The 11,587-nt window shown below is 37.5% G+C and overlaps 1 protein-coding gene across 3 annotated transcripts; it reads left to right on the top strand.

Moving 5' to 3' along the window:
* Positions 1 to 53: 53 nt before the first annotated feature.
* On the top strand, positions 54 to 11,283 carry LOC129445183 (coiled-coil domain-containing protein 81). Of its 3 annotated transcripts, none has more exons than XM_055206353.2 (14): positions 54 to 1,323; positions 1,415 to 1,476; positions 1,635 to 1,758; positions 4,503 to 4,756; positions 4,828 to 4,990; positions 5,146 to 5,239; positions 7,616 to 7,718; positions 7,801 to 7,947; positions 8,042 to 8,143; positions 8,230 to 8,393; positions 8,478 to 8,556; positions 8,938 to 9,161; positions 9,285 to 9,410; positions 9,512 to 11,283. In XM_055206353.2, the coding sequence occupies exons 1-14, from the start codon at positions 1,284 to 1,286 to the stop codon at positions 9,648 to 9,650; spliced, it is 1,821 nt and encodes a 606-aa protein (XP_055062328.2). In that variant the 5' UTR covers positions 54 to 1,283; the 3' UTR covers positions 9,651 to 11,283. The 3 variants fall into 3 exon arrangements, with proteins under 3 accessions (XP_055062328.2, XP_055062326.2, XP_055062329.2); XM_055206351.2 differs by having other exon boundaries at positions 5,119 to 5,239; XM_055206354.2 differs by lacking the exon at positions 7,801 to 7,947 and having other exon boundaries at positions 5,119 to 5,239.
* The last annotated feature ends 304 nt before the right edge of the window (positions 11,284 to 11,587 follow it).

Here is an 11,587-nt window from a genome sequence, read left to right as displayed (position 1 = left end):
GTATTTATATAAATCACAATATCTTTAGACTCAATCTAACCCTTATATGGCATATACAAGTATACAGAACATATATGTAACTATACTTTTCCATTTATACACTTAGTGCAAGTAAAGATCCCATGTTTTCTTAGACAGATCAAGGCGTATCACCCATTCATAGCTAACAATATTGTCTAATTTGATATCATTCTCTATGATGTCCTTGTCAAATGTAGATAAACATAGTAACCTATCTGTATAGGGAAGAAGAGAATCTGTGATGTATAAAGCTCTTAATACAGACGTTTGTAAAATCTGTGATCAGATCGTCTTTATCATCAGAAATGGAAGGAATTAAGTTCTATGTGCCAAGTATTTACCTGTTCTCTCACCTTTGTCATGGTAGTTTTGCTTTGTACAAAATAGGCTTAAAATTCTGCTTTTTCTGTATAATATCATGTAGCTTCAATTTTAGAGTGTTTAAAAGTTATAGGATTCGGATGGCTAATGTTGCTTTTTTAAGGTCCTAATCGTTTCTTTCAGTTTTCCTAATTTTTCTTGTTCCAGATGTTTACGTAGCAAGCAAAGGTGAATAAGCCAAACTCTTCAAGAATGATGTAAGTGTGTGTTATACCAGGTCACTTTGTGTTTTTCTTATTGTTTGAGATCATAACGATTACGTCTGTGGGAACGTGATCTGACAAATCTATATTCCCAAAAGAGTCAGATTGAGCCTGACCCACCAGTTGTTTTGAGATTAAAAATATAGTCGATTCTCCAGGATGACTGATGAAGATGTGAAATCCTTTTTTAGGGGATGCTATGAATATGGCGCATATATCTCAGGCAACATTTATCCATCATGATATCTTACTTGATTTAATACTGAGGAGGTCTGATTAATATTAGATTTATCCTAATTTGTATTTATAACTTGATTAAAATCTCCAGCTAGTATAGTTATTTTGTGTTTCCTTCTACCTCCTCTGATCTGTTGTTAAAGCTGTAAATAATTAGGTGCTAGTTTGGTGTAGGAATGTTTTTACTGAACAGAACTGCTTAAGAAAGTTAACATATAATTCTGATATTCTTGACCAATAGAAATGATGATTGTGTGAAACTCAATACCTGAGTTGGTTTAGTGAAGAACGGTTGAGTTATTATGTTGAATGTATAAAGCTGATATCTAATGACTGTGGAGGGGGGTTGTGTTTATAGCAACAGTGTGAAGCCACAACCCTTTATATTTATTAGCTCTTGTCAGTATATACTTTTCTACAGTATGAAGTAATAAATGAAAAATGTCCATGAGCGCAATCAACTTCCAACTTTCCAGCGACGGTAAGAAACTTTCAGATTGTCAATGTGATCCAACTTTAATTTTACACAACTATTAGGTTTTCCTGACATTTCTCCAGTTTTCATTTCACAGATATTGATCACATTTGGGCAACAGTGTCATGTTTTATTGAGCAACAGATGCTCATGAGGAAGGTAAAGAGATTTCAACATCCAAACTTTCTTTTTATTAAGTACAGAACTGAGGGGAGACCTTTCATCTTAATCGGCGTTTCTGATGATAAACTGAAGCTCATGAGTGTTTTATTTATAAGGTTTAGTAATATTCGATTATATTTTCATTGTTTTTTAAGGGGGTTTGTATCTTGGGTTTGGGGACTTTTACATTCTGTCTTCACAAACTCAGACCAACATTCGTCCTGTCAGAGAAACTCTCTCACAGTTATGGATTCAAACAGAAGAAACTTCAATGTTCAGGTCAGAAGCAACACAACATTGATCACCATACAAACAAACCACAATAAATGAGTAATAATGCATCAAATATTTAACTTAAAGGCTTCTGCTTAGTATGCATTGTATCTTAAAAAAGGAGTGAAAATAAATAAATATGGATGGACATTAAAACTTTGCTAAAACAAGAAAGCTGGTGATGGTGGTCTAAGACTTTTGCACAGTACTGTATATATGTACATTATACAAATGAACAAGATGTAATATAAGTTTCAGGTGCGTCTGTAAAGTTTCGGCTCAGATCATTTGATATATAGCATAACAACAGACAGTGAGCACTTATCTGATTCCTGTGAATACAGTCTGAAACAATAGTATCTGTAGCTGCATTTGTGCCACACCATGCTAACAAACATTTAGAAAAGCTTTTGAGTAAAATGAACCAATCAGTCAGTAGCTGTGGGGGGGGGGCTTTTTTAGTGTGACATCACATTAATAAGAGAATCAAAACAGCATGTCTAATGAGACTGCATTTGTGTAATAGCCTATAACACAAATGCAGTCTCATTAGACATGCTGTTTTGATATTACTAATAGAAATTCATTTTAGCTGACGCTTTTATTCAAAGCGACTTACAATTGCTATATATGTCAGAGGTCACACGCCTCTGGAGCGTCTTGCTCAGGTATACAATGGTGTGTCACGGTGGATTCGAACCCGGGACTCTCACACCAAAGGCATGTGTCTTATCCACTGCACCATCCCACCCCTATTAAATATAACATAAAATAATATGCACGCACCTATTTCTAACATAACACAGAAGTCTTACTTACCGTGTGCAACTCATGACCCGGTTGGGAAAATCCAGCGCATCAAACACACACGCAAAACTCTGCTGCTACCCGGATAATAAACTATATCCATAAGGCTGACTTTCTTTTCCTTACATCCAAAAACACACTTCTTCTTTCATGCCATTGTTGAGTTTTGAAATTAAACAAAGCTGTGTCGCGTGATAAGACGTTTGCAAGTTCTAGCGTCTCCTGCTGATTGACGGGTGGGCGGGGTTTTACGTGGGAAGTGCCCATATAAAGAAGTGATACGTATAGAAAACCCCTGAAACGTCAGCTTGGACCTGTAATTGAAAAAAAACTTTCTGAAACTTGTACGAACCCTGATGAAGTGCATTCCCAACTGCTTTTTTTGACACTTTGCCTACACGTTTAGCACGAGGAAACAACTCTATAACCGTGTTAATAAGTCAGAATGCTTGAAATACCATTGAACCACCCCTTTAACTAACATGAACAAACCATGAACAATACATTTGTTGCACTATTTAATAATCTTTGTTAATGTTAGTTAATATAAATAAAGCATTTAATTGTTTGTTCATGTTAGTTCACAGTGCATTAACTCACGTTAACAAGATTTTTATAATGTATTACTAATTAAAAGATTAATACATGTTAATGTTAATAAGTGCAGTTCATTATAAGTTCATGTTAACTAATGTAGTTAACTAATGAACTTTATTGTAAAGTGTTACCAGCACATTTCATTACAACCAAAGTTGTCCAAAGTGATGTACATTAAAATAGACAGAAAATTCAAGGCCTAATTAAAATAGCAAATGCAAAACATAGAACACATATACAGATGTTGATCTGAGAATTTAAAAGCTGTAGTAACTAGAAATTGTCTGGGCAGATTTACTAGGATCTCTACTCGTAATTACTGGGAATCTCCTGGTCATTTTAGTTTGGATCTGGGAACCACTTAAAGAAGCTGGTCAGAGAATCTCAGGGGTCTAGCAGAGGAATAGCGGTTCATCACACAGTCTCCAGATACTTTGGTGCCAGCCCATTTATAGATTTAAAAACAAATAATACCAATTTGTATTCAATTTGATGATGGACCGGCAACCATTTAAGAGAAAGTAAGATAGGAGTGATATGATCATGCTTTCAGGTGTCTGTTATCAATCTTGTGACTGCATATTGAACTGACTGTAGTCAAGACAGATCTTTCTGAGTAACTCCTATATAAAGAGAATTACAATAATCTAAACGTGAAAATACAACTATTTCTAAGTCTCTAAAAGAAAGGAAGGGTTTCATCTTCGTGATGAGTCTCAAGTTAAAAAAAACAAGATTTGACCACAGAGTTAATTTGCTCATAAAGTTTAAATTCTGTGTAAAATAGTAGCCTACTCCTAACTTTTTCATCAGTTGCTTACTATACTTAGCCAAGGGTCCAAGAAAATAAATGATGGTACCATGTTTTCCATCTGAGGCAAAAACAATATAATCTCAGTTTGATTTTCATTCAACTTCAAAAAATTCACAGCAAATGCTGTCCCACATATTCCAACTTGCAGTGTGTGTGTTGTTCTCTACTCACTGGGATGGTGGGTTAAATGCAGAGGTCACATTTCAAGGATGTGTGGCTGATTTGACAAGCTTGTCGCTTTCACTTTTGTGTTCAAACACCCTGTGAAAGTGGATTTTGCATAAGATGTGCCCTTTTAGTATTATGTGATCTAAGTGAGATATATTCAGCGCCAAGTGCGGGAAAGAAACCGTTTCTGAGTCTGCAGGTACAACAGTGAAGTCTTCAGATGGGAGAGGAGTAAAGAGTCTGTGGTTGGGCTGAGACTCAGCTGTCTTGGATTCTGATGCACCTTATGATATGTGTTAAATATTAGTCATGAAAAATATGAGGTGTTCAAATATATGTGAGGACGTTTGTGATGTGTCAGCAGATGTGCCTGTGGTGTCGCTCAACTTCTCAGCTCTCAGTGTGGAGAGCCCATACGAGCGTGAAATTGTGCAGGCCTGTGTACGTCAGACCGTTCTCCTGCTTCTCCACGCGGCTAACACGCGTCACTCTGTAGCTCACGCCTTTCACCGAATCGGAGTTCTGATGTTTCAACAAACCCGAGTGAAGATGATCTTTTATCGTGACTTCATCTCAGCCGTGGATGCTGCTTGGAAACTTTCATCAACGTTAACCAGCGTGAGTTATTTATTTACTCAGACTTCAGTGTGTTTGGTGTCGTGTTACATTAGACGAGATTTGATTTGCAGAGACCCGAGTCGAGCGGCCGTCAATCGTCTGAGAGACTAAACCACATCCAGAGACCTACGAGCACCAGCACCACTGTGATACCAAGAACATCTGCTGGAGAACATCAGATAAAGACTGAACCTTCGTCGTCTTCACGGCAATCCCATGAAAAACTTGGACGGGGTATGTCAAAAACTATATGCTTGCAGTAAACTGTGAGGTCATTTAATAAGAGATCCATAAAAATGCTGGTAGGTCTGCTGCACTAACAACTTTAAAAATCTGTTTTGCAATCTGAACATTTAACGCAGATAACATTGAATCTTTTGGCTGTGCAGCTGAGATTCAACATTCAGTATCGTCACATGATCGATCAGGAGCAAGTGAGATTGTTAACGTCACAGATGAGCAAAAGACATCAAACACTGACAGGTGAAATTGAACAGATTTATTCTCAATCACAAACTTGCCATGTACAAACTTTCTAGTTGTAATTGAGGCTACGTGCAAAAACATCTAATCATCGCAAGATCTATCTATTTATACAGCTCTGGAGAAAAATTAGGATGACTGCAATAAGTTTCTTTTATTAGCTTCATTCTTCCGGCAACATTTCGGACAAATTTCTAATAAAAGTCATGTTTTTATTTCTTTACTGATTTGTAAAAAAAAAAAAAAAACTAAAAAACAGACAAACTAACCAAAAGATGCAATGTTTTCAGATCTTGAATACTTCAAAGAAAACACGTTTATATTCATTTTTAAATAGCACTAAACTCATATTTTACATGTAGTTTAGTTCAAAAATGAATATCGGAATAACACTGATATTTAATCCCATCTATCATCATGCTCAGTCTTTAACATGTTGGGTGACTCCTGAGGTCAACAAACACTGGACAGAAATGATCACAATACATGATGAAATGATGATTAAAGTCAAAATCTTCATTTTTTCCAGAGCTGTATATTTATATAAGTTTATTTCTATAGCACTGTCAACAGTTTTGGATTGTTTTAAAGCAGTTGTACAGAAAACACGGTGTGGAACAAACAGATAATAAAGACGAATTTAAAGGTGCAGTGTGTAATGCAATATAATCTACATAACTATATTATCAGTGGTGTATAAAGACTTTACATACATAATCAACTGTATTGTTTTTATCATCTTGATGAGCTGTTTTTATCTCCATACACCGCGGGTCTCCTTACATGGAAGTTGCCGTCATGTTTCTAAAGAAGCCCTAAATGGACAAACTGATCTATAGATCGCGTTTCCTCACTATGTTGGCCGTTTCTCAATCCGACGGCTGCAGCCTCCGGTGGCCGCATACGTCATCAAGCTGGTTTGTTCAAGTTAAAAGAGCATTACATTCACAAGTCATAACCATATTACAACGACATACGATTAAAGATGAATAAAAGTCAACTTTATATTTGTTAATATGTCTTGATGATGTATGCAGCTTAGAAATGGGACCTCATGAGGCTGCAGCCTTCACATTGAGAAACGGCCTTGTCTTAGATGACGACAACATTTTGTCCTGTGGCAGCTACATTGCCTTCCAAATTTGAGGCTAAAAATGCAGAAAACAGGAAAATTTTATTATTATTGTCCATCTTCCAAAAGATGTCAGTTAGCAATATATACATACGTGCTTGTTTGAAATTTCATATAAGATTTACATTAGCGACATTAACTGTAAAAATAATAATCAGATTGTTTGTGTTTACAATGTGAGTAAACAAGTTTGTGAGTCTTAACAATATATGATCAGATATTGAAAGGTCAAAAACTATTTAAACCACGTTCACATAATCAGTCCAAATCCAAACATCTGATCTTAAATGATTGACTGTCCACACGTGTATTGCAACAGCTCAGATACCGTGTGTGTCTCCATGTCGCTCTTTCCTTGTATTGTACCGTAACGTATCGCACCGCACCATACAATATTTATATTGTCCATCGAGGTGGAATTTTTTTTCTTTCTCTCACCAGCACATAAAAACAGAAGACCAATATGACATCTTTAAAAAGATTCTGAAATGTTCCTCATTGATCATTAAATCATTTGTATAAAAAGAAAATAGCGCAGGGGAAATGACAAAACCTTGTGGGCATCCACTGCTCACGATAAGCTCATCAGACATAACCTGGTTAGAAATCCATTTGGGAAAACTAGCTTCACCTACACAACTGATGAAGCAGATTCATTGTGAGATGAGGGTTTTAATGTTTAGTTGAGAGAAGTTCACTCGGTGACATCACACACTCAGAATGAAGGTTCAGCTCTGTAAAGGGTCGCAGTATTCAGATGAAGAGCACCAATTATCCGAGTCACGATTTTACATTTCCTTTGCTGTGTAAGTGTGTATTTGTTCATGTTAATGACATGCAAAAGGTACAAACCCTAAAGTAAACCATGACATGAGTTATCAGCTCCAATGTAAGGTGTACAAGCCAATCACAACGTACAGATTAGCTGGCCAATCAGGGACACAGAACTTTTCAAATCCGTGTGTTTCAGGAAGAGAGGTATATCTGGAGCTACAAAATTGTACGGTATTTGGAAAATTGTGTTTTTTTGAACCATAAACCACGCAAACACATTATATTATAGCAAACAGCAATGAATTAGGTACTCTTTAAACAAAAATAATTTGAAAGTGGCAAGACAAAAAGTCGTCTGCATACGTTTTGCTTGCCATCTTTACCTGCTTCTGGTTTCCATTAGTGAAGATAAATGCATGATGTTATTAAAGTTGAAATCATTCAATTGTGTCACTTTCTTTTAAACACAGAGTTGAGAAGCTTTCACAGACACAAGAGGACACAATGAGCATAAAGAGATTCAGTGAGACAGGTGTGAAGATGACGTGCAGTGATCATAGACGAGCAGGACAGGTAAGACTTAAACCACACAAATGTCTCTATCCAATGATTTGTGTGTGTGTGTGTGTGTGTGTGTGTGTGTGTGTGTGTGCAGGAGTTGTGTTATGTGTGCATGCAGCGAGCCCAACGAAACATTCCCCTTTATGTTTCTGATGAGAAAAGAAAAGCTGAGCGAGAACAAGAACGAGTCTTAATGCTCAACCAACATCAGAAAGATCAAGAGTATTTCCATAAAGAAGAGGTGCTCGTACACACTTGTATCAAGAACAATTGGAAGATGATTCATCTGAACCCACACACACTTCTGTGATCACATGCGTTTCTATCACTGACAGATGGACAGATTGCAGAAGCGTGAAGACGGGCGTCAAGTGGCTGCGTTTAATCTGGCTGTTGCAGAAGCTCAGAGAGACAGGAAGACATCGAGCCGATCGCACGTCAGTCTCTCTCTCTCTCTCTTCAGGTAATGTCTGTGTGTGTGTGTGTTTGAATAACTTTGGTCACATGACATGTTGGCTTTTAGGGTTCGTACATCTTTGCGGGTCGTTCATGCACACCGAACCGTCTGCTGCAGCTGAGGTGCTACATGCAGGAGCTGACGCATGAAACTGACAGACGCAGAGAGCAGCAGACGCAAGAGAAACGACCGCAGCAAGACAAACTGTTTGGGCTGCAGCGATGGGAAGAGTGAGTGATTTTACTGAGCGCTTTATCATCTTCATCTGTTTCTTTGTGATTAAAAGTCATCTGCATGTGTGATGTTTGTATCAGGATGGCTTTAAAACAATCTCAAGAGCTTCATGACAAACACCAGATGAGCAGCATGTACCGGAAGGCACTTGATACACAAGTGAGTGACTTTAAATGTTTTACTGATTGTTGTAGGAAGAAGTGCAGAAGACCTAACCGTTGTTGAAAAGTGTTTAGTAGCGTGAACAGCACTGATTCCTCCAATGTTTCCAAATCATTTCTATTAGGCTGATAAATATTCTAGAAATAATAAATGCTTTAGTCAAGCTCATAATCACAAAAGACAGAAAAAGAATGGTTTGCCATCTGTACTGAGTGTGAAGTTTAATGACATAAACGCATTAAAAGTAGAAAAATGTTTTCAGTGTGAATGAAGTGGAAAAAATAAAGTCGTCACTAAAAATCTTAAATGAAGTCAGAGACTAAATGTAAGGGATGAATTCGAGGATGTTTGTGAAGTATTTCGGTGTCTCTCTTACAGTCAGAAGACAAACGGGCAGAAATTAACGCTCATCACGCTGACCTGAGGCCTGTATTCGGCCTGATGGACGGAGATCCTGCGGCTATAGCGGAGCAGAGACGGCGAGCGCAGAAGATCGCAGAGGAGCTGAAGACCACGAACATCAGCAGAAGAAGAGACGCTCTGATGAAACGCTTGAATGAGCAGAAGAGAGAACGAGAAATAATTCAGACCGACCAGAAACTGTAAGTCCTGCCAATCAAACTATTAAACTCCTTCACTGCGTCACCGCATCACAAACATAAATCATCACATAAGAAATCAAAGAGGATTCACACGGGTGTTTCCTGCACTGATGATTCTTGCAGAATGTTAGAAGAGCGAATCCGTCACTGTGAGAAAGTTCAACGCGTGCAGGCCGACTGTGAGAGAAACTGGCAGCACAGCGTCTCACTAAAACACCAGCGAGACCGAGAGGAGACGGACTTCAGGAGGTGTGAGATAAACACATTGGATTAACAGACATGAAAGAAAAAGAATTAGAAAGAGATACGCTTTTAAAATCCTTTAATCTTGGGTTTGATTTTTCCTTTAGGTTTTGCGGTGAAACTCTAACCGATCAACTTAAAAAATATGAGCGATGCAGCCGATGCAAACGCACCACAGCCAACCACGGCCAGAGCAACATCTTCAGAGACACACATTTTTCATCAGGATCTCGCTTCGTGTTGTAGACCAAAATAATAAAGAAACAGCACGATCTTCAATTTAGACATCTTATGTAAAACACGATGAAGTGGCCGCTGACATCTTATATCTCTGCGATAACTTTTTGTATGCTTCCCCTAACCCATAATATTAATGAATCTTTGTTTTCAGGTCATTTGAGAGTTTTGAGAGGCCTTCATGTTGCCACTCTTCACTGGCCACCTTAAATACCTTTTTCTCATGATTGGAGGCACCTGTCTATGAAGTTTAAGGCTTCATGAGCTCACCAAACCAATTGTGTGTTTCAATGAAACAGTGCCAAGTAGTTGCAGGCATTCAAATCAACAAAATGAAAAGGGTGCCCAAATGTCTAATTTCGTTTTGATGCATATTGCACATTTTCAGTAAATCTAATGAAGCTAAAGAAATATTACTGTGTCCTTCAGTTTCAAAATGAAATCGCTGATCCACACACCCAAATATTTATATATTATAATCATGGAAATTGTCAGGGGTTCCCAAACTTTTGCATACAACTGTATTTTAGTGAACATCACCACAGCAGCAAATCAAATGCAAATGAAAGTTTGGTTTGACTTGAAACACTTGAGCAGGAAATCATGAGGAGAAATATTCATTTTCACAGAAATGTTGGCTGTATCTGATTCATCACTGCACATCTCTCTCTCTCTCTCTCTCTCTCTCTCTCTCTCTCTCTCTCTCTCTCTCTCTCTCTCTCTCTCTCTCTCTCATAACCATCAGGTGGCGATATGATGATGTGTTTAAGTTTAATGGCTGTGATGAAAACACTTCTGCCTGTGTCTGTTTTTAACACCAGGGGACTCATTTATAAAATGTTGCGTAGAAAACATCCTTAATTTCATTTTAGAATTATTTAGTGTGATTCATAAAACGAACGTGCGCACAGAAAACATGCGTATAGATGTCAAATGATCAGTGTTTTAAAATGAGTTAAAGAAATCACAGAAGCTGTATTATAAGTTTAATACTGTAATACAGCTTGTACACAATGAAATAAAACAGTGTTTTTCTAGGACCAAGATGCTACACAAGACAAACACAAGACACACTTAACTATCACTTACTAAAGACTACATCATCTACTTCATGAAGTTCATGTGTATTTTCTGTTCATACTATTTAAAAGGTGTTGTTAAATGTTGTGTGCATGCATGCACGTGTACCTGATGTAACAAATGTCCCCCACACAGATAGGGTTAGCTTTTGTGAGGTCCCCATGAGGAAACAAGCTTATACATCAAACAGAAACAGAAAGTTAGGGGAAGGAAATATAATATACAGTTTGTACAGTATAAAAACCATTACGTCCCCACAAAACATGGAAACCGGAATGTGTGTGTGTGTGCGTAGATTAGTTATTAATTAGTACATGTAAGAACATCAGTGTCTAATTATACACAAACACACACATGTCTCTATGTTTTTCATGACGTCACTGAGAGTTTTTCATAAACATTCCATCAAGAGCAAATGTGAAGCGGGTTTAAGTATCTGCACAGCTGTTACACTTTCCCAGGACATTCCCAGGACACCACATCAAATCAATCTCCCACATTTATTCAGCAGAACTTCAGCCAGTACTGATTCCTCTGTCCAGATGTTCACATCTCACAAAACCAACACAAAAAAACAGCAAACCAAAACTTCCCTTCAGAATCACTCAAAACCATCAAATGACTACAAACATCAGTTTCCATTGATGTGAATCATTTAAACTCTAGAAGTTACATCTGACCTCAGAGTTTTCAGACTTAAATCTCTTCATTGTTGCCAGGGTTCAGTCCAAATATACAAAAGAGACGATAACAGCCTACAAAGACTTCATTATCTGCTGTATCTCTTTCAGTTGCATGCTTGATAATTTTTTATGAGCAGATATTTCCAGTTGTCAGGCATGTGTTGGTTTATCAGATGTTAAAGC

The sequence above is a fragment of the Misgurnus anguillicaudatus genome, chromosome 3 (assembly GCF_027580225.2).
Source record: "Misgurnus anguillicaudatus chromosome 3, ASM2758022v2, whole genome shotgun sequence".
NCBI lineage: Eukaryota > Metazoa > Chordata > Actinopteri > Cypriniformes > Cobitidae > Misgurnus > Misgurnus anguillicaudatus.
The sequence above is the reverse complement of the archived record's forward strand: the minus strand, read 5'-3'. Positions and strand labels throughout refer to the sequence as shown.